This window comes from Plodia interpunctella, chromosome 1 (assembly GCF_027563975.2).
Source record: "Plodia interpunctella isolate USDA-ARS_2022_Savannah chromosome 1, ilPloInte3.2, whole genome shotgun sequence".
Taxonomy (NCBI): Eukaryota; Metazoa; Arthropoda; class Insecta; order Lepidoptera; family Pyralidae; genus Plodia; species Plodia interpunctella.
The window spans coordinates 703,745-727,061 of NC_071294.1; the positions used below are offsets into that span (position 1 = coordinate 703,745).

At 36.8% G+C, this 23,317-nt stretch overlaps 2 protein-coding genes across 2 annotated transcripts; both read right to left on the minus strand.

The window, feature by feature from the left end:
* Positions 1-2,370: 2,370 nt before the first annotated feature.
* LOC128673045 (sodium/potassium-transporting ATPase subunit beta-2-like) lies at positions 2,371-9,713 on the minus strand. Its single transcript, XM_053750643.1, has 7 exons — positions 9,583-9,713; positions 7,813-7,863; positions 6,702-6,821; positions 6,034-6,215; positions 5,412-5,504; positions 4,541-4,769; positions 2,371-3,761 (listed from the first exon to the last, which is right to left on the minus strand). Exons 1-7 carry the CDS (start codon positions 9,644-9,646, stop codon positions 3,658-3,660), a joined length of 843 nt encoding a protein of 280 aa, XP_053606618.1. The 5' UTR covers positions 9,647-9,713; the 3' UTR covers positions 2,371-3,657.
* Positions 9,714-12,938: 3,225 nt separating this feature from the next.
* Positions 12,939-22,648, minus strand: nrv3 (nervana 3). Its single transcript, XM_053747874.2, has 7 exons — positions 22,460-22,648; positions 17,393-17,533; positions 16,852-16,971; positions 15,968-16,161; positions 15,552-15,641; positions 15,040-15,223; positions 12,939-14,197 (listed from the first exon to the last, which is right to left on the minus strand). Exons 1-7 carry the CDS (start codon positions 22,590-22,592, stop codon positions 14,088-14,090), a joined length of 972 nt encoding a protein of 323 aa, XP_053603849.1. The 5' UTR covers positions 22,593-22,648; the 3' UTR covers positions 12,939-14,087.
* Positions 22,649-23,317: the final 669 nt, after the last annotated feature.

Genomic DNA, 23,317 nt, shown 5'->3' on the forward strand with positions numbered 1-23,317 from the left:
GTGTAGTAAAGCACAGTTGCAAGCACGGAATAATGTTGCAAGCCTTGGTGCTTAGCGCGGCTCGTTTCCGATATATGAAAACCTAATCAGAGATCCGAAATCGGAAACCTAATGCTCTTCTTTCATTTAAAATGTTCACCGCCGCACTCTGGTTCAGATTTTAATTGGACATTCGCATCAAAGTCAATATTTCAAGTTTATATTTTTTTACATACTCCTCTTTTCATTCAAAGATATAAGAACATTATAGAGGTGCCTATTTGAACAAAAAATATATCAATACACAACTAACTGAATTCGGCCCTGTTCGATACTATCCTATTTTATAGTACAAGACCTGTCATAACAAATAAATACATTAACAATTTGCAAAAACATTAGCCGCAGTTCACAAGAATAAGCCAATATTGGATGGAACAGAGGGTGTGCAAAGTTATGACGATTGTGTCATTTAGATTTCAAAAAAAGAGTTGGATTTCGGTAGTAATAGTATAGTTACTATAACAAACTGCAAAGTAAACAGCGAGGATTCCGGGTTGTTTGCAATCTGGGCTCGCTGCTACCACTTTAGACAATTGTAGCTGGTTATAATAAACAATTATTCAAAAAAACTTAAATTTCAGTAAAACTGTAATTTTCAATTATTTTAAGTGCCATGATAATGACAAAACACATTAGCTTACATTATGCTTTAAGAGTCTAAATTCCTATTAAAAGCCATACGAATGTTAAATGAAGAAAACAATATTTTTATAGAATCTAAATAATCACTTGAGTCAAGTGCAAGCGAATTTGCTGATGTGAGGAGAGTGCACTGTGCTTGCATCTAATAGGGCATATTACGCAGAGCTCAGCGCAGATGGCGCTACTGGTACAACTAAGGTACACAAACATTGCCAATAAAGGCAAAAAAACGCCAATTTTCAATATTGTTGTAGATTTACGACCAAAAATACCTTCTACGCAATCGTGGTGCAAGTTTAAAGGAAAAAGGAAGGATTTAGTAGATTATCCTGAAAACAATAACACTATTTTAGGTTATGTTCTGCATTATTTGGTCAACTGTGGTCATAAACTGATATAAACTTGATTTTGACTGAAGATGTGTGTGTATGAAGTCCATATTTTAATAAGTCTTCACGTGTGAAATGTTCTGAGCTTCGTTTCGACCGTTTACTGGCTCGAAAATTTTACAGCGTGAGGCGTATCGATCCCATGGTTTTCGTAGTTTTTTATCAAGGAAAACGATTTTTCTCAGTATTTCGGTACCCGAATATGCTACGTTGTTGTATATTTTCTCAAACGAATGCTTACATAATGAAAGGATTAATAAAGTACTTTAAAATAAACGTTTTAATTGACATAGCAATAAAAGGCGGCAAAGCTTTTGTGTACCTAACATACAATTCTGTACTCTGATAAATGTTCAGTAATACTCCCTATTGCTGTGTCATCAAAAGTGTGTAGATATATTACCTAATCATAATAATAGAAAGCTTCCAAAACTGTTTAACACTACAAAAATGGCAACAATGAATATAATATATTAAACCCATGGATTTAGTACGTACTTGCCTACTAATTTAGTAAGTACTTGCCTACTAATTCCATGACAAACCTGCGTTATATATATTTTTGTTGCGGAGCACACTGCAGGCGAGTGTTGAGAGTGTTGTTTATTTGATTCTACTAAACAACTCCATCGCTTCGCAATAGTAGTTCTTATCGCATGTGAATAAGAACTAGATTACTAGTACTAAATTACTATATAAGAAAAAAAATTATTCATCAATGGATCAAAACATGGAAACTAATCCATTTATGGATTTGTTCAGTGGATTTAAATTTGAATAGAGTTGTTCGTACACAAAAAACAATATTACTAAGTAGTATATTCACTTTTCCCACCATCCAGTCTGACAAAATAGTCCGGCGAGCCTTCTTTCTTCCATATTAATATACAATCAGTTTGGTTTTCGTCTGTTGGAATGCCTACTAAACGAGATTTTGGACCTTGAGTCATGAAATTTGCGTGCAAACACAAATGTGCGTGACAGAGTAAATAACATTTTTTTTTTTAATTTGAGGATCTTTAATTTATATAGGTAGGTACTTATTTATTGTTATAATTGTAAAATAAACAGTTTCGCATTTTGCCCAAACACCTGCTGTACTCGGGCTGACTTGATGGCAATTTCGGATGAAGCCATCGAAGTGGCTCAATATTTACTTAGTAACCAATAGATTGGTAGATTTGCCATCGACACACAAAGAAGAAAAAATAAATCTTCAGGACTCCAACCACAGAGAAGAATTTAACAAGGTACCTACTTAGCTAAATCCAAATAAATATATAAATTCAAAGCGTAAAGACGTTTTATTGGATCGCTGAAACATGAATATCTTATAAACTATGACACAAATACAACAATGGAATCTAATAATTAGGTACCTACATCAGCCTTATTGCTAATTATATTACTAACACACAAAAACAATCTAGATCTAGGTATTCATTGGGTATGTTTCAAAGGTTTTCTCACTTATAGTTTTCGTAATAAGTATTATAAGAATGAAAACAGTGGCTCAAATATTTTAAAATATTTCTCTCAGATGTCTTTTTAATATTATGTACCTAAGTATTACATATAATAGATAGGTCATAACCTAACTAAGTTTAATAGTTATTTACGATTGTGTCAATGTATTTTAATTTTTTATTATTTATTTATTTTAATAGTTTGTAGTCAATGTATTTTCAAATTCTTATAGATACTATAGGTATTTACTTACCTAATAATTTATATACAATGTGCCTCAATGTGCAATCTTAGGTAGTGCGCTGAGTAGGTATATTTTTATACTTATCAACATTACTATCTGGGGGACTACCATGAAATACAAAACACGTACCACGTCATTACGTTCACACCTCTCTTTTTTTCACACGATGCGTACACGATATGGGGAAAAGAGACAGCATGTGGTGTGGAAGATAGTAACGTGCTACCTACGTATTTGTATATTTTTTTGATGAAAATTTGAAACTTCGTTAGTAGGTAAAAAATCTAGAACGTGTCATCAAAGCAACTAATTCTTCTTCTTAGACACTAAGTATTTATTATAGTTGAATTTCCCCAGACGTAAAGTTAGCCTAGCCACAACAACCACACATGAATATAAAAAAAATGTTTTGCCTAACCATTTAATTTATGAATAGCAGAAAAATAAAATCTTTGACTATGGTCAAAGATTTTATTAGAAAGAGATAATTGTCCCGCAAAAATACACATTTTTATATAGATTTGCTTAATACTAATGAGATCGTACTGAAAGGTGTCCAGTTCCTATGAATATGACTACGAAGTCATAACGCTGATTTCAGGTACCGTAATTCTTAAACAAAAACGAACAAATTGTACCTTAAAGATAGAAAATTAAATAAAAATAAAGAAAAATTATACTAAGTAGTCAGTTACTTCTTTTTGGGGAATAAAATACTTAGAATTTGCTGTATGCAAGAAAAACCAGTGACTGTCTGAAACCGGAATAAGGTAAGGACATAATGCCAACCCATCCGAGATGAAAGAAAATGACGATGCCTTCAAAACGAAGAAGAATTAACCAAATGCCGCAAAATTATTGCAGACTAAATATTCAGTTGACGTAGAGTTCGAAGCGCGCACGACCGGTTCGGCTGTATCGGTCGTAGTAGATGTCCCGTGTCCAGATCCGACATTCAACGCTGATGAGCACTCCACCTGCAAAGTAGAACGATTATTATATTATTTAACCATTTCTCGATAAAAGTGATCCTCGTCATGATATATCTGTGATAAAACTGTTAAAAGCTGGAATCATTCCATAGTATCTCGCGGTGTACCTAATAAATTTATCGATGTTCGAACAGAATACAGGAACGAGCAAAACCGCAAACAAATATCAGTGGAAATTAGTGCAAATGTTTATACCCGCGCTGTGAATCTCTTATTACTTAGGGTTGCCAGGTGCTTCCTCAAGATTTTTTCCATTACGGAATCAAGTGGTGGTATATGGATACTATCTTAAGACCAAACCACTGTGACACGAGTAGGAACATGGTATTGGTACGGAATTATTTTTGTTATCTTTTATGGACAATCAAGACATTTTCTATTGACCTGTCTCATCATCTCCTTTTCTCGGTCACTTCCTCAGCCGTTGCGATCCGAGGTCAGCTTTGTATTGGTGGAGCGACTGCTTATAAATAATAAATAAATAAATATATAAATATATTAGGACAAATCACACAGATTGAGCTAGCCCCAAAGTAAGTTCGAGACTTGTGTTATGGGATACTAACTCAACGATACTATATTTTATAATAAATACATATATAGATAAACATCCAAGACCCGGCCCAATCAGAAAAAGATCATTTTCCATCATGACCCGACCGGGGATCGAACCCGAGACCTCTCGGTTCAATGGCAAGAATCTTACCACTGCGCCACCTAGGTCGAGGTTAATAATAAATTAGTTATAATAAATAAGTACTTACGCCTAGGATTTTCAAAGAACACAGCAATTAGCGGCGGCGGCACCCGATCAGGCTGGTTCCTCATGTAGTAGGAGAGCCTGTCGGCCGTTGCGAGCCTGTCCATACGGAACCCAGGCGGCAGCTTGGCAGGGATGTACTGTATCGGTCCGATGTTCTCCTTGTCCGAACTGCGCTCGCCGTCACACGTCACCCACACGTGGTCTCCGAATTGCTGGACTGGATACCGCATCTAAATTAGAATATATGTTGGCTTTACATATGGTACAATATAAAGTTTATCTATCTTTCCCACGTGTTTCTGGTTGCATTATTTGTGATACCCAAACTACCTTTATAGATTAAGTTCGGGGCCCGCGTGAAAAAAGAACCATACAGTTTTGGAAATTCAGCTCTGATTTTATAACCGGCCACCTGCCTGACGTCAACCGTCTTTGGGAATGCTCTAGGCTTTTTGAACTTCAGTCGCCTCGTACTATAGCCACCAAAGATGGTTATGGAGTGGTCCTATTTTAGGACGGAAAGTTAATGTATGATAGAAAGTCTTTGATAGCCAAAGGCCACGATAAGCTGGACAGCGGACTTATGGTAGTGTTGTGTATGTCAACGTATGTATGTATGTGTGCGTGTGGCTGCGTCCACCATATTAGGTCCTTACTTGAGCCAATAAAGTCAGTGTAATCTCAACATCCCAGTATTTAACTTGTCCCCTCTCCCATAACATAACAGGTAGAAATCAGATTAAATAATAGTAATGGTCATAAGCCTAGGAGGAATTCGTTCTGGCTGAGTAGGTCTATTATCTATTATCCTAAAGAGGTCAAATGTCCGGTGTCCAATATCGCAGTCTGTCAGGCTACAATATTAAACTTACCATAGTCAGTCTCAAGTGCTCAGGCATGTCCGGTGGCAGAACCATCGGTACCATGGTCGACATGTTGTATGGCTCAGGAACCCAGTAGTGTGTCTGAAGAGAGACAATTTTGTGATAGGTCAAGATACTCAATCTTTACTAACCTACATCGTTACTGATAGAAGTTTCCAAAAGGAATTCTTTGTGGGATTTCTGGAGTAACTAGGTAGATATTATTTAAAATCAATAATACCTTCGAGTTCAGTGTATCGGCCTCATATACGTAATTTAAGGAGCCACATGCTTCCAGGTCGTTCCCGTGATTTTGACTAATCATCAGACCAGCTCTCAAACCTTTGATATCCTGTCCTGTTTTGGTGACCTATCCGTCACTTATCCAACTAGCCATTAATTTCACCTTCTAGGTGGTAGAAGTAAGAAAGAAGAAGCTCAGTCTATGAGGAAACCAATCCATGTCTAACGGAGAATTCCTTGTGACTAAGGTTATGATGATGAAGATGAATCTTTAGAACGAACTATTCGCATGAGCCTGCTGATGACGTAGAAATGAATTAACAAAATGCTTTTATTTCAGGTAACACAAAACATGGCCAGAATTAAATATTATATTGAGGTTTCTTACGTGAGTGAGCCTAAGGAAGACGCAGGGTTTCCCCACGTGGTAGCCGTAGAACTCATCAGCGGTGCATGGAGTCCAGAACCTCATAGCTTGCTCGCAGCTGTCCGACCTGAGCTGCTGGTCGCGACGATTGTGGGTGGAGCATGGAGCCCGAGGCGGCATGTCTGGGGTTGCCGTCTCGTAATCTGAGGTATAAAAAAAAACTAAATAATAAATAAAGTATCTTCTCATGATTTAGAACTAGTAAATCTCCGAATATTGCTTGCAGCGCACTGGAATGAATTGACCGACATTGCGCAAGTTGTGGCCAGATTGAAGTAGATATGGGCTGGTTGCATTAGCAGGAGAGATTACTGTCATTAGGCGCCAGAGACCCAGAACCAGAATCGGCTGTAGGAAAGTATGGAAACCACTGAAAGTGATGGGCGTATTATGTTATACTGTAGTTTTACCCGTGTTGCACATATCCCTACTGACCTATCTCCACTGGTGATTTTCTCCTGTTCTCGCTAAAGGAGAATATGACGAGGAAACCAATATTGCTGCTGTAAGAATTAACGTATCATAGTCAAAAAGAAGAAATTCTAAGTCGAATCCTCGGACCAAATTATAGGTATTGTGATGCATTCGGGAATGGGAGAGGTAGGAAGTTTTTACATAATATAATTTACCTCTGAGGAAGTCATTGATGCGGGAATACCAGATGTGCCAGCTTCCAGGGTCGCTGGGACGGAACTCGATGAGGGGCTCCTCCCAGCGGTATTCATCCGTCCGTGGCCAGACCTCCAGCTCTGATGGAAAGAGAAATCACATGATCACTTTAAAATGTCATGGTCATGGCCAACCCTACAGGCTGAAACTTGCTGAAAGTCCGCGGTGCAGGGATTGTATGGAGGGTGCACATCATGTGTGATCGGCACTCGGCTTGGCTGGTAATTAGCGACTGGATCTCTTTGGAGCTGCGTATCATATAGTTGGAGGAATACAGACTCTTCGCACCAGATGACTCTCTGTAGAAGGGTAAGTGTTTTAATATGTTTCGGAAAAGTGTTCTAAATTTTACAGTGATTTAGTTGTTTATATTTTTTTATTTACAGGTCTGTATTTTATTTATTAATTATATTATTATACAACTGTCTGCTGGTTTAGCCGACTACAGCTAGGGGTAGCCTGCGTCAGGTCAAGACTGACCCTAGGTCTAACGAAACATATTAAACACAACGTACTGAGACCGGCTGCACCTGGATCTAGCCAGCTAAATCTAGACATAGCAGTATTTCGGGGTTAAGCCATAAACTTACAAATTCGTACGGAAACACAATTAATTATATTCTGACAGGGAAATTGCAAATAATAAAAATTAACTCACCAACATGGCACTGATCACATCTATCCCTCCACCATATGACTATAAAAATATATATACCAAACCATATTCCAAATAGTATAAAAAATATTTTAAAAGCCACATCTATTCAATAAACATCTAAAAGCTAATCTTTTAGACAAAGGTTATTACAGTATTTCAGAGTTCTTTGGAGATAAAAATTATCCATTCATTGATCAATTTTTTTCGATCCTTATCACCTTCGATTCCCATATATTTAAAAATCTACTAATATTATAGTAAATGGCATCTCTATCTGTCCCAATGTTTGCTGTGTTCGTATAGAGCGACATCTATACTATACACAAATACTTTCAATTTAGGTATGTGACATCATTTTAACATGTGACTTGCGATATAGAAACCTGAACCGTCATGAATTAAAAGTCACTTACCAACATCGCGACGGACGAGAAGAAATCCCAACACCAGTCCTAGGATACATCCTGTACAAAATATACATAATATATAGGTTTTTATTTTTAAAAATATTTTATTCATAGGAGAATATTACACAGGATATCAACATTTTTCTAGGTTAAAACAAGATTATTTTACAAAATTAACGTTTTTCTTAACGTTAGTAATGTTATGTTAATAGTAATGTTAATGCTTAATCTTTTCATCGCATTATTAAATTTATTTAAAAATACTCGTATGCCGTGTGATCTGCATTAATATAAAATCAAAATCTTGTTGCATCCATCCATACTAATATTATAAATGATTTTGATGAAATTTATAGTATGAATATAGTTAAAGATTATAGATAGAGAAGCCCCGTTCATAGGCTAAATTTTTTTTAAATCAACCCCTAAGTGAGACAATAATGGGGTTGAACATACACGCGGGCGATGCCGCGGGAAAAAACTAGTGCTATATATTTTATAACTACAAAATTTAGTGACAGGATGAGAGTAGAGGAGACTCTTGTCGCACCTACCCGTCTAGTCCTAAAGTGATATTTCTGTCCGGCTTAATTACAATTATAGGCTAATTAAGTAAGACACGAGGATCAAGGGGCGCTGAAAACGTACATTCGCTCTTGCAAAAAACAAACTCTTAAAAGCGAAGCTAGATGATTCAATCTCAACTAAATACGTTTGTTTGTTACCTCTTCACGTATTATCTACTGGATCGATTGTTATGAAATTTGCTATGGAAATTTGGTACACGGGTAGAAAATAATCTGGAATAACAAATAGGGTACTTTTAATCCCGAAATTCCCACGAGAGCGAATCCCCGAGGCACAGCTAGTCGGTAATAATTTATTTCGCCCGAAATGACCGGGTCTTATTAAAAACGTCTAATTAAATATCTAGTCCATATCGTGTCTAATTAATCACATATCCACATATTGAGTGCATTGTCCCCATAATAAGTTTAGAAGCGTAAGCTCCATTGGAAGCCGTAAAAGTTTATATTTCTACTCAGGTTGCATTCATTGAAAAGGATTATAAGCTTTAAGTTTTGTTAGGGTTGTCATATTGTTAACCCTGGGCTCCGCGGCGTCACAGCCCCGAATTAAACTGGGAATTTGCGAAAATAAGAGCTTGCCATATTTAATGACAGGTAAAAATATACCTAATAATTTGAACACCGAAATCTTCCTCAAGAATCATAATATTGATGTAAATCGCATGAAAAAGTTTATCGCGATCAGATAGACAGACAGACGCGACACATGACTCTGTTTTATAAATGGATAAGGATAAGGAAGGATAAAAACTTTGTACTGCAATTTATTATTTTTTTTAATTTGTTACGACAATACTACGACGGACAAGCCGAATAGTAAAACATTTGGCCGCTAGCCAAAAACTGCCCTGATAATTAGCAACCCTAGGCTTGTATCTTAAAAATAACAAAAATCTTATAGATACTCTTGTTACTATAATAAAGAAAGTGGTCTTCCCGAAATGCTCATAGTTTATAAATAAATAAAAATAAAAGTAGCTTTTTAAAATTACTAATTGAGATGGAAAGAAACTCATTAAACAGTGTTGGTCTCCATCGTGCCAGATAACATTAGCGAAACAAAAATCTCTATATTTTTACTTAAGATTAATTACTTATATTTATTTGTGATATTAGATACTACTTATATCAAAATATGTTTGTGATATTGCTATATAAAAATAACACTTATAAAAAAATCACTCACCGATAAGGACCAAAACCACGACAACAAATGCAATGATCTTGACCGTCCTCTTCTCCAAACCCATAGCTGCACAATTCTGACGCCTCCCTGAGACTAGAATCCGTTCCCGAGCTGACGTCCAGTCGTCGAGAAACGAGATACTGAATGGCGCAGGGACCCCTCGGGATCGGGATATTCGCAAACGACGTCGGATGGTGTACATTGCTTGCTTAATCTTATTTTTATTTACTTAAACAATGAATTCAGATATTTATAATCTTCTCAGAATTTAAAACTATGTATTTAGAGTATTTATTTCCGGTGAAGGAAAACATCGTGAGGAAACCTGCACACTGGTTGATTATTAACATGTGTGTGAAATGGAGAAGCCGAGAAGGAAATGGGAAGGAAGAATGGAGAAGAATGTCAAACCACTCCACTAATAATGCCAAGAAAGTTGTTGTGTGTGTTGAATTCCACGTAATGACCACGACCCTCAGACATGAGGAATACGACTATGAAGAAGAAGATTTAGAGTATTATCAGATCATCGGCACGCATCATCCGAGATGGCATCAAGCCAGCACTTTAGATTTGCCCCTTCTGCCATTCTTTACGTAAGTACCAGCCAGCGAAAACAACTCCTTTATAATGTCACTGAAATGAAGGCTGTTTTTGCTGCTTGCTAAATAGGAGTTCAAGCTAAACAATGAGCTTGATGATAATATTATGTAGAAAATTGCTGAAGTATATTTGGTACGAATCCCAGCCGTCAATGTATACTGCGCTGATATGCTAGAGCAGTAAAGACGGCGTCATTTCGGCGCGCCTCCCGCGACAGTGTGGCGCCTCCTAACATGTAACTATATTATGCCAATCTCCGAGATGTGCTTTGGTTTGCTTGCGGAATCAATCGAAGGACATTTGGTCCAGAAGGTACTATCAATTTTATAGTAACTACTAACATTATGCGAAGTAGCAGGTGTCTACATATTGCTTCGCAGACGAGATCAAGTCTCTCTTATATACCTTCACCGTAGGTCGTCGGAGCCCACTGACATTAATAGTTTAGCATTGATGCGCATAAAATCCTTCACAATATACATTGACAGATATGTTTGTGTACGAAAACAAGTAGACATGATATCTTTATCTTTACGTGTTATAAAACAAAGTCCTCTATCGCGTCTGTCTGTCTATTCGCGATAAACTTAAAAACTACTGCACGGACCATCAGGCTGTTTTCACCAATGGATAGAGAGATTCCTGAGGAAGATTTAGGGGTATGATTTATTATGGGCTGCCCTCGCTTGGGTTAAAACTAACCAAACTAACTAACAAAGCTTAGCCAAAGATTAGATAAAAAGTAAATAAGTGAATATTAATCTTTTCTAGAAATTAAGATAGAAGCTTTTCTCGAAAAAGCAGTGAATTTTTCAACAATAATTCATCAGTATGAAAGTTTCTATTGATCATCAATTTAAATGCAAGAATTATTTAAATCATCATCCAGCATAATCATACGGATAGACACACCCTTCTTCATAATAGAGCCCGTAACGGTGTTAGTAGGGGAAGTTTGCGATAAACAGAGTGACGTACAGCAATTTTATATATAGTTCAGGGGTTGATGACATTATTGCAAGGGAGATTTGCGAATTGGACACCAGCGGGTGGTAAATGTGATTTAGTATCATTCTGCGCGCGTACAAATGTTTTTAATTAACAGATTTTTACAACCTTAACCTTTCTAGGTTGGCTTAGCTGATAGGTAACAGTAGCATTGCTAAAGGGGGTTGACGTCAGACAGGCGGCTGGTTGTAAAAACTCAGCCGAATCTTCAAAAAATTAGGTTTAAAAAATGTTATACCTACATTCTTAGGGTAGTCTAAAAATTACATAGATAATAAATACCAAAATCCCAAATCTCAACAAGAACACATTGTACAGATGTTTGATTAATAAAGTTAATCACAACATTTTTGGAGTTTTAAATGTTAAACAACATTTAAATATCTTTGTTCAGAAACATTACAACCTCAAATATTAGGTCGACATTTCGGAAGTCCTCAGAAGCGACGCGTGGCGGCAGCTCGGCGCCGCTCGGGGGCGCCTGGCTCGCGCCCCCTGCCCTACTTACAGGTCTTTGTGAGTACCTGGTGCATAGGGGTGATGCAATGATTGAGTCTATTTTTGTCTTTGTTCACAGATTAAACGAAGAGTTTTTATTCACCCACGTTTTGGACTTAGTTTTTTTTACTAATATTCTGTTGTCAATATTTATGTAAGTACCTTGTTCTAAGTTGAAAATAATTAATTTTGACCTTTGAATTTGAAGGTTCCCATTATATGTTATTACTATTTAAATTAACTTCTTTGTCACTAGATGTGTTAATGTAGATAGACGTAAATTCATGTCAGATGCCTCTAGACGACTTGAATAAAATTTGACACCGGTTCAGCAATAATACACTTGATAAGAAAAAAATAAGCTTTTGCGATTGGCATTAGACGATTTGACTAGCCATTGCTTCGCGGTCCCACCCACGGCAAAGACTATCCAATGCTCCGTTTCGACTTGAAAGAAGGACAAATTAACACACTTTCACATTTATAATGAACAAGTTGTTTTCCGCAGCTCCGCGGCCTAATGTATCACGTTAGTAATACAAAAACATTCATCATCTCTAAGAATCATAAAATAATAAAAAAAAAACTGTTTGCACTCCGCGAGTGCCGGCAGAAATGAAAACTTGAACATTAACGTTGTGCATTTTTAACGTTTTACGAATTTTCGCGTTCTAGTTCTTCTTATTTTGTCAATAACTAGGGTTCTAAGCAACGTACCGCGATGAAACCTATACCAGATTTTAAGTTAGACAATATACTATACAACTGTGAAAACCACATCAAATTCCATCCAGTAGTTTTAGCAAGTGACATAAAATAAATAATATTTAATATGATTTGAATAATTATTTCAACACACATAGGAAAATTTAAATACGGGATTGAAAAAAATACAAACCTATTTATCTATACTAAGCTATTCGTAACAGAGATCTACGATTTTGGTGCAAGCTACGAGATTGCTCTACGAGATGATCTAGCGCCTACATAGCTTTCGTAGCATTTATTCTACGATTTTAAATACTGCTACGCAGCGCAATGTGTACGTGGGACGTATCGATTTTAATTTTAATTACACGATTTTGCCAAAAAAAGGTGTGTAATATTAATGAGCATATTAGTACCTTTATGTGAAACGTTAACATTGTTTTCATATGATGTATGTCGACCGAATTCTTAACTGTATTATTTCTGATTTCACAGGTATCACAGGGTTACTAATGATTGCGAAATAAAACACACACAAATCTAAATTGGAACCAACTATTGCGTGTTTATTGACATCCCGTCCAAAATACATTACATAATAAATATTATCAATAATTTAAATTTATCCATTTTATTGAAGCGTGAAAACGAAACTTAACTTAGTGGCGCCCAATGGCATATTCTAAAACGAATAGAAATTATATTTAATCCGCCGACTATGTGGCTATTGCTCTAAGTATGGCAGGCCGGCGCTGGCGCGACGTCGGCGCCGATGTTGGCGATGCGTCCTACCGGCTGCGCCGGCGCCGCGGCGCAGTCATGCCACAGAATTTGGAATTATAAGACTGTAAGCGTGTCATACATTTATTATTTTAATAATTTCTTGTAGTGAGGTTTAGTGATTGCTTCTTGTACAACTATTACAGTCTTTTTATAATAACTCAGACAATTATCGCAACTCGGTTGTTTTGTCTTTCCTCCGGCTTTCTTTACAGTACATGGCGACCCGTCGCCAGTAAAGTGATCCGTCCTCCAGCTCCCGACAGTACATCAGACTCTCAAGTCAAAACTCAATCACACAATCTATTTTCCGTTCACTTCACTTTATAATTTTACGGTTGTATATCGTTGAGCTGAATTCCATTGGCAAGGAAATGATGATTTCTTATTAGACGTATGACACTTCTAGTGTTACATTCCAAATTCTGTGATCGTTGGGCTCATTTTTGGCATAGTGGGAAACAGACTCATACATACCTATTTACACTTTTTACGCTAATAGGTTATAACGCCTCATAATACTCTTTAAATGATTTAACGTCGAGCTTATTAAATCCTAAAATACGTCTAAATCTAGACTAGAATATCTTTAAAACGTTTAACTTTGAGACGCTGACGTTATACAAAACTTTCATGCGAAACGCAATCAGATAACAACGATTTCATAACATCCATGCAGCATACTAGTGTAAACATCTTCAACAGACTTCCGCTTATAAGGTATACTGTATAAATACATTAAACTCGACCCTAGTTAATAAGTTTAATAAAGATGCGAGTTTAAACAAAGAATAGAGTCTGTTTCGTCACTATATCGACTGCGCCCGGCGCAGGTCGCTGGGCAGTGTGGCCAATGTGTGGCCAAAGCTTGGCCACGGCTTGGCCACGACTTGGCCGCTACGAGCAGCTTAGTAGCGGTCCACCATCAGCTCGAAGTGTACTGAGCCGCGCCTCTCATAGCGGTCATACATTATATTCTTCGCCCACGCTTTGCACTCGATGTTGATGAGGACACCCGCTGAAAAACAGATTGATTATGTTAGCGATGAACTTTACTGCAATAGTTTAATATTATTGTCTGTCTCATATTTTACAGAGATTTGTCTGTTACGCGAAAAATCTATCGCAAAAAAAGATCTCCATTAATCCACAACTATGGTACTGAGTTTGTCCATTTCATTCGGTAGAAATTATTTAGTTTAACTACAAGGTACCTATATCATAAAGGTATATCATAACTCTGGAACTACAAAAGTGTTATAGTATAGGTATTATGCTTTTTTAGCTCCTTTTGGGTGAAAAACATTTGTCTCATCAATAACGAGCAAATTTTCTAGGGTCAAGAACTATAATTAAGATACCACAACCACCTCTTTATAAAACTTCGATTGCCCAACTAATTTGTCAATATATGTCTTTAGTATTATTTCACAGTTAGTTAAACCCTTAATTGTGCTTCTCAAAGAGCATAGCAGATAATAAATAAATTAATATAAACAAATATATTAGGACAAAACACACAGATTGAGCTAGTCCCAAAGTATGTTCGAGGCTTGTGTTATGGTAACTCAATGATACTATATTTTATAACAAATACATTTGTAGATAATCTTCCAAGACACGGGCCAATCAGAAAAAGACCATTTTCCATCATGACCCGACCGGGGATCAAACTCGGGAGCTCTCGGTTCAGAGGCAATTACTTTACCACCGAGGTCGTAGTCGAGTTCTTTATGCATTTAGCATAGCATCAACTAGGTGTTCTGATGAAATTGACAAAACTCGCAGGAAGAGACAAGGTGTTGATAGCCACTGCGATCGACGATGTAAATGGGATGTATTATGAAGAATTTAACTCACTCCTAGGCTTCTCGAAGAGCACAGCGACCAGGGGGCTGAGGTAGCCCTCTTTGTTGGTGAAGGGGTAGTAGTAAGCGGGGAAGCCACGGCGGGGGATGTACTGCACCGGCCCGATGTTCTCCACGTCAGCCGGGTTCTCACCCTCGCAGGACACCCACACAGTGTTGGCTTCTGGCTTGCCAGACTGAAAAAGTGCATGACCGTTTGGTGTAAAGAGAAAGTAGATTTAATCGCGTCCTTACATCTGTAGGTCGCATTGTTATTTTATTATGGCCTATGTAGGCAAAAAAATAATTATTGGAATAATTTGTTATTTTGTGTGTGAGAAATTCCTATTTCCTTTTTGTTTCTTGGTAACAAATTACCAAGAAATTAACATGTTTAAATGTATCACCTGAATTCTAGTATTTACTGTGGTCACTCTTGTAATTAAGTTAGTAAGGGTAACTAAATTTTGTCATGTAATATTGAAGATTCCCATGAAAACTTTATTTTAGACATAAGATACATACGTGCATCTTGATGTGCGCTTTGAGATCTTCTGGCATATTGTGGGGCAACTCCTCTGTGGTGTTGTAGGGTTTGGGGACCCAGTTGAAGATCTGAAATCAAAAGCAGAAAGTTTCATCTAATATTCCTCCCTCTCAAACGGCCATTACTCTTATCTAGATAAATTTTCAACTGCTGGTCATTTAAAAATGTTTATTAATATAATAAGAAAAGTGTTTTCTTTTTAATAAATGGCGAGACTCGGTTCATTGTTTTATATACTTAACTACTGTATTGGGAAGGATTTTAGGCAAAATACAACCAACCAGTTTTATTACACAAATTTGCTAAAATTATAACTTAACGCCATATGGCATTCTCTACCAGTAATTAGACCAAACAGATATTAATCACAAAACAGATATAGTAACGAATGTACCTTGTTCAATTTGAGGAAGACGCAGGGCCCAGCTTCTTCGTAGTTGTACTGGTTGGCGGGGGTGCAGGGGTGGAACTCGTCCACGGGGACGTCGCAGACCTGCTTCTCCCCGAGGTTGGCGGATGTGGGCGAGCATGGCACGCGGTTCTCAGCGCCGATAGCCTCGCCGCTGCCGCTGCCTTTCTTGCGGTATTCTGATTGAAAAGAACAGAATGAAAACAGTTGTACACAAGATACACTCAACTGAATTACGAAAGAACGTATTCTGTTTGAGCCTATACAGTTTTTTTTTTTTAATATGAATGCCATGCTATCGAAATGATTTCAACTGTTAATTACTGTACTGTTTTGTATTTCAAATGTGTTTCAAACAAACTTAGATTCAGATAGACTCAGATTGTTTTTTATATTAACAAGCAGGCAAGCACGCTTGTGGCCCACCTAATGGTATGGGGTCTGACCTATCCCTCTCACCCTTCAAACCGGTACAGAACAAAACAATTACTGCTTTTTGGTTGGAAGCAAAAATAGACGAATACTTATATAAAATGGTGACTCGTTCACATGCAAATTTTAAAGGTTTTCTGAATAGAATCATTTATTCGGTATGGTGCAAAGGGTGGTAACGATATAAAATCGTAACTTTTACCAACAGGAACATGCAAATATTATAATAGAAATCTTAATTAGAAGAAATACCTAAGAATCTGTAATTAAAATTCTTATATCCTCCGCCGAAACTTTTTAGTTTCGGCGGATCATTATGGCTATCCAGTCATAAGGATTTCATAGAGTACGGATATAATGAACACATCACGGAGTATATATACAGGTGGAACACATGGTCGCCCGGTGTAAGGTGTAACTTGTGAAAAGAAACTTACGGTCAAGGAATTCATCGATGACCTTGGCCCACTTGAGCACGGAACCCTTGTCGTTGGCCTTGTAGTAGATGAGGGTGCTCTCCACATTGGCGGAGTCCGGCATCGGGCGAAAGCCCAGGCCTAGAATTATTGGAGCAAGTGATAAATGATAAGCACAAATTTATGTCGCGGGTTGATAGACACAAAACACAGAAACGTGCACAACACAACCAAAACCCAGACAAGTATTTTGATCAAAGGTATTTGGAAGTCAGTCAAGTAACAAAGGTATTTGTAATGTCCTTGTGCTTCTTGACCAATCCTTTAATGAATGAAACGCTTTTCCTTTCAAGTAAATTTGAGGTTTAAAAGGTTCTTTAAATTGAACTAACCTAAATTTACCAGTCAACCTTGAAAAATACATAATTATCATCTGCTTCAGTGTGACTTTTGTGCAGAAGCACAAAAGGCGTCAATTTTTTTGTCACTATTTCTTACTTATTAACCACATTTAGTAACTAATCAACAATGATTATGTTTTTTCATGCAAAAAATGACTTACCAGGATTATTTCCTATGAGCGACCCTTCTAGCTGCCACTTGGGCGTCTTCATGTCCAGAGTCTGGTAGAAGATGGCCAGCAAGGCCGCGAAGAATCCCACGAGAATGGCATAGAAGATAAGATAGAACAGGAGGATTTTGGCTGTGGACAATACAATGAGTCGTGAATAGTCGCCATAATTGTTTGGTATATCTACACTAATATTATAATGAGGCATATTAATACTAGCAAAAGAAACTTAGTTTTTTTATAATAATACATGTTTAAAACAATCACAATTGGGTGACGTGTGTTTCCGCCCTGGTATAGGACCACTCCATATCCTCCCGTGGATGTCGTACTAAGGAACACATACTTTTGGCAGCAGATAAGCAATAAAAGCATTCCCAAGTAGGGTTTACGTTGAGCAGCGTGTTGTAAAATCACAGCCGAATGTTTTTGAAATGAAATTTTCAGATTTATTTATAACGCTGATTCTGACGCCGCGCCGGCTTCACGGCTTCACAATGCCCTCGGGAACCCTCAAATATTTTAACTCAAAACCAAACTCCTGGACGCTGTTAAACCAAAAATGGATGTGACAAGGTTGTTTATTAATAACGGCGAATAATATTGGACAAAACAAACAATTATTAGGTCAAAGATAACCGTTAGAAAGACAAGGTGTACAGCAGTTAGTAATAAGTATGTTACGTTTCTGAATATAGGTCAGTGAAATTAGTTGACTACACAAGTAGCTATAGATGGTAAACATTGTAATGTGTACGGCATCCCTCGCGTGCAAAACGTTTACCTACATTTCCTATTTTTACTCACGTAAATAGAAGGCTGTTACGGTGATGATTATGTGAGCTAGTTTTTGCGATACTTTTCTCCTAAGTTCATGCTGTTCCATCTATTTTATTATATATTTAATGCTTCTTCTTTTATGTTCTTCTGGGATGGTTATTTATCATCTGGTGGGCTCTCCCAGTGTCAAACAAAATATGACTATGTCTCAAAAACACCCAAAAGGTGAAGAGTGAATCATGTTTATTTTTATTTTTTATTTTATTGTTTAGATTTATGATACGATCCATCTATATCTGAAGACTAGATGTTGCCCCGGGCTTCGCTCCCGTGGGAATTTTGAGATACAATATAGCCTATAACAGTCTCGGATGTACCATTCTAATGGTGAAAGAATTTTTGTAATCGGTTCGGTAGTTTCGGAGATTACCCGCCTCAAACATAAAAACTCACAAAGTCACAAACGCTTATCTCTTTATAATAATAGTATAGATATGTTTGAAACAAAATCTTATGTGGTCGATATTCCACCATATCGTATCTCTCGATTCGCTTTCTCTTTCATGCTGCGGCCAAGGTTTGGACTTCCTTCTCGCATCTCAAGGAAAGAGTGAATAGGAACTTGTTGAGTTTGTGTGTTGCCCTTTGCTTTCCATCAGATTAGATTGAGGTTAAATTCTCTCAAAGCACAAATAGAAAAAAAGCTGTAGCAGCGTCTCTTATTTCTGTTTATTGGTTTGGTTTGTGAAGTTTTCCAGGTCTAACTGTATGAACAGATCATGAAGAATTTGCACAAGAATGGATGTCCAACGTCCAGCGAGTTCGATATCGATCGATAATTGATCACAAGTGGTGATAATGGTTGTTTCCTAGCGATCGACGATATGACCGCAATTCAGCCTACATGCAATTCAAGACTTGGGTCTTGACTTCTTTATTTCCTATCATTGGTAAGGAGAAACGATGAAACTGTCGATCAGACAATAATTTTACTATCTATATCTGTCCCTCAAGTTTGCAAAACGAAACGGAGAGCCGGAACAGTCAAATGTAATAAAACTGAAGGGGGAAAAAATTATAACATTGTATATTTTTTGAAATTATTACTAGAATGGAATTATCTGATGATACAGATTACCTATCAGCAATTTTGAAAATGTTTGTCTGTTTTTCTGCAAAAGCGGGCCAAAACTAAAAAAATCACTTTCTATCCACTAACAATTTGCGTCTACGTCATTATAACATAGGTAATGACGTCCTATTTACGTCCATAGCGTAACAACTAACAAGAGCGTTGATACATGGTGATAAAAATATTCAATCGTCAGTTTTAGCCCGATTTGAACTACATTTTTTACAAGACTATCTCCAAAAAGCTAGTGTTATGTTTTCAGGGTTCATAAGGTTCATAATATGTATGTTTGTTTGTGTGTTCATTTACAATTATTAGTATGAAAGTATGGATATTCAGTGCATCAGTTACATTTACATCAAGTGCGTATTAGACTTATTGATGAGTTTTTAATGCCAGGTCATAGCTAATCAATTTGCACATAATTCTGAGCCATCAACACTACGCCAGTGACATCTACATAATAATCATGTGACAATTAGCTGCTGGTTGTCAGTCTGTTATCGAGTCCATTGTAACCGCCCATTTAGGTCAATGTGACTGTGATGTTGAGGTGTAGACGACCCTATGATCTAAAGAAACCTAGGTATATAGTAGACGCGTATATATGCGGACATATCCCAGAAAGGGATTTCTTCCAGTCCACCAAGTATTTGAAAGGAAACAATTGAGCAAAAAGACAAGGTAGCGTAAAGTAAACGAACAATGTTAAAGTAAAAAAAAAAGTACACGAAAAATCGAGTAATATAAAAAACAATGAATTTGAGTTTGTGCTGTGTAATTCCCGGTCTAGAATATGACCGCTCCATATTCTCCTGTGGATGTCGTATGAGACGACTAAGGGATAAAAAACCTTCACAGCAAAGAGGCATAAATAAGATTCCCAATAAGGTTGACGTCAGTATACCTATTTCAAATGCTTGATCACGAATAGATAAATTATAATTATAATGAAATAGTACCTATTTGATTATAATTATCCTTAATAGGTAAAGATAATAGGCAAAGATAAAGTATCTTTAAGAAGATTGATGAACATCACAGATGAATATCAGATAGGTCGACATTCGGCTGTTTTCGTGCATATTCGGCGTCCTTGGATCGATGGCACGAAGGACAAGGCGCGCGCAGGCCGTCTGACAAGCCTCTAGTTCCTAGGCACATATTATATAGACACTAGATCCCTTTTAGGCCGTACAATGTAAGAGGAAGAATGAAATTGTCATCAACGTAAAGCTAAATAGTTATAGTTGATATAACTATCTAACCCCTCCGTGGGAATGAAGGGAAAAAAACATCACGAAAAGGGGAAAATATATAGGTACGTGAAATTGTTCAAAAGTAAGGAAGAGGGGATAGAAAGATAGGTAATGTTGGTGATAAACAAAGCGGTAGATATAATGATAAACTTTCAGCATAATATTATGCTGAATATAACGTGCAAAATGGCAAAAATTGAGGTGATGTAAGTAATGTTCTGTGTACCATAATTTAGAAACAAATCTAACGAAAACCTTGTTTAAATACTTTAATTCCAATGAAACCTAGTTTCCGATAAGTTGGCGCAACGCATGCGCGAATGAGTCACGTGTTTTCTGTACTTGCAACAGCAAGTGCAGTTTCAAGTTAGGATAATATTGTATGGGCGGCCAGAACGAGTGGTGGAAACTGAAGAAAATAATAACACAAAAGAGATCATACAATAAAAACAATTTGCCACTATTCGATTCTACTATTTCGCTTATACCAATCAATTTGTCCGGAATCAAGTTCAATCAACTTCCTTTAAAATTTTATTGTTATAGTGTTTGTCGCATAACTATTTTTAAATTATCAAATGTCAAAAACTGATTGCTAGAGCCATTCTTCCGGAATGTAAATTTTATTCGCTCGTGTATAAATAGGATGTTTAGATAAGAGTGTGGATATAATTTTTTTGAATGTAAATCGAGAATTATATTTTGTAAATTGCTCATGGTAGAAAAATCATAGAATGTTCAAATTCAAATTCAAAATTTTTTATTCAATTTAGGATGATATGCATCACTTATTGACGTCAAAAAATTACTTAAACTAAGTCTACTGCCGGCTTCCAAAGCGCAGGTGAAGAAGAAGCGGCGCAACAAACTTCACCGCAGCCTTTTCTCCAAGGATGTCAATTAACAAATATAGGTCTTATACATATATTAAAAATTAGGAGGACGAATTTACATAATTATTAAAAATGTCAAAATTTGAATGAATAAATAAAATAAAAGTTGTATTTCCAATAAAATTATTGAAAATTGTTACACAAAAATAACATTATTGTCGTTGTTCACATAATCATCAGACTTTAGTAGTAATTCTTTTATATAATTTTAGTCAATCATGGGAAAGGTCTGGGGACTAGAGATTTGTCTCATAAGCGTTGCACTAGCAATATACTGAAATTATTTGGTAAGTACGTCTGAATTTCCCACGGGAATAGTTATTTTTCCGGGATGAAAGCCTATTTCCTTCACTATGTCCTTTTCCGTAATTCAAACTACATGTATGCTAAGTTTCAAGGAGATTGGTTGAGTTTATAAAGCGTGAAGAGGTAAGAAAGAAATTAACTTTAATATTTATAAAATTAGTTGGAATTTATGATATTTTTTTTACTGATTGGTTAGGCTGACCAGTTCAACTCAGAGGGAGCTACTGTCGACGTTTGATGACGTCACTAGGTTTAACCTGCCAGTTTTGGCTCCAAATTTAAAGATTAGTATTTTAAATGAGCTTACGTGCAGTTTTTAATGTAGTTATTTAAATGACATAGATTTTATGTCTTAGCTTTTTATGTAACGGTTTTTAAAGTGCTATGCTCATAATAAACATTATCTGCCATATTTCAGAATAAGTAAAATTATATACTTAGCTATCACGTTCAGTTAATTACCAAGTAATGACGTTTTTAACTTTTATTCGGACATTTGTATAATTTTGAACTTTCGATTACGTAACTTCATTCACGTAACTTAAACCCATGATCTACGACTTATCCAACATCTATACATAATTTTTCTCCATTAACTCACTGAAACACTGTAAAAACCCGATTATAAAATCACCCAATCGATTTCCCCCCAAAACCGTTGTTCTTTGTCTCAAAAAAAAAAACTCACCCCAACTGGATCCCGTTCGTCCCAGGAACTGCCCCGTCTCCGAGTTCCAGAGGAATATCCTGAAGGACTCCCATTTGCCCAGGTCCGGTGGTGGGGCGTAGTACTGTTCAGCCACCTTAGTCTTGTCAGCCATGATGAGATTCTAAATCGGACTGCGGCTGGCAATCGATTGCCGGCGCCTTCGCCCCCGTCCTGCTCCGCGCCGCGCCCCTCAGGCCCCGCACTCGCCTCAGTATACCCCTGCAACCCCAACCATCCCTTACGTAACGATTACGCAAGGATCTGCGCGCGCATTGTTCAGACCTAGTTTTAATACAACCAAATATATAGACCCCTGGCTTGGGAAGATTTTGTTGGTTGCAAAAGGGGAGTGGAAGGCCTTTTTTGTTCGGTGGGAAAATCTGGGTAGCAAAATTTCAAAGTGCGCTCCGTCGTGTTCGTAAGGTTGGGGGTTAAATATGATTTTGCTTTGTTTTTATTTTGTTATGTTGGCAGCACTGTCTGGTCACTATGCGAGGTTGATGGTCTTTAGGGAAATTGATTTTCATATAATTATGGCAGGTAAGGTAGTTATCTAGGTAACTACTTATTTTTGTAATATTACTTAGCTCATTATGAGTAATGAAGACAGGTTAAATTTCTATTTTAGTCTCATTTCCTATCTCATGTAAAAAAAGCTTTTAAATAAAGGAAATAAGTATACGATTTCGATAATGTGACATGGTAGAGCGGTTAGGAATGAAAATGAAAATGAAAAGTGTGGGTTTTAGTATCAGTATTAGTATAGTTTAGTATAGTGATATTATATATTATATATATATTATTGTAGCCTGTATACTTAAATTATACAATAAAAAC

Coding starts and splice junctions, on each gene's coding strand:
- LOC128673045 (XM_053750643.1), bottom strand. CDS start 9,646: ATGGGTTTGGAGAAGAGGACGGTCAAGATCATTGCATTTGTTGTCGTG. Junction 6,822..7,812: donor TCTCGTCCGTCGCGATGTTG/GTAAGTGACTTT, acceptor TCTTTCCATCAG/AGCTGGAGGTCTGGCCACGG. Junction 4,770..5,411: donor AGCACTTGAGACTGACTATG/GTAAGTTTAATA, acceptor ATTCTAATTTAG/ATGCGGTATCCAGTCCAGCA.
- nrv3 (XM_053747874.2), bottom strand. CDS start 22,592: ATGGCTGACAAGACTAAGGTGGCTGAACAGTACTACGCCCCACCACCG. Junction 17,534..22,459: donor ACGAACGGGATCCAGTTGGG/GTGAGTTTTTTT, acceptor TATTGTCCACAG/CCAAAATCCTCCTGTTCTAT. Junction 15,224..15,551: donor AAGCGCACATCAAGATGCAC/GTATGTATCTTA, acceptor GCACTTTTTCAG/TCTGGCAAGCCAGAAGCCAA.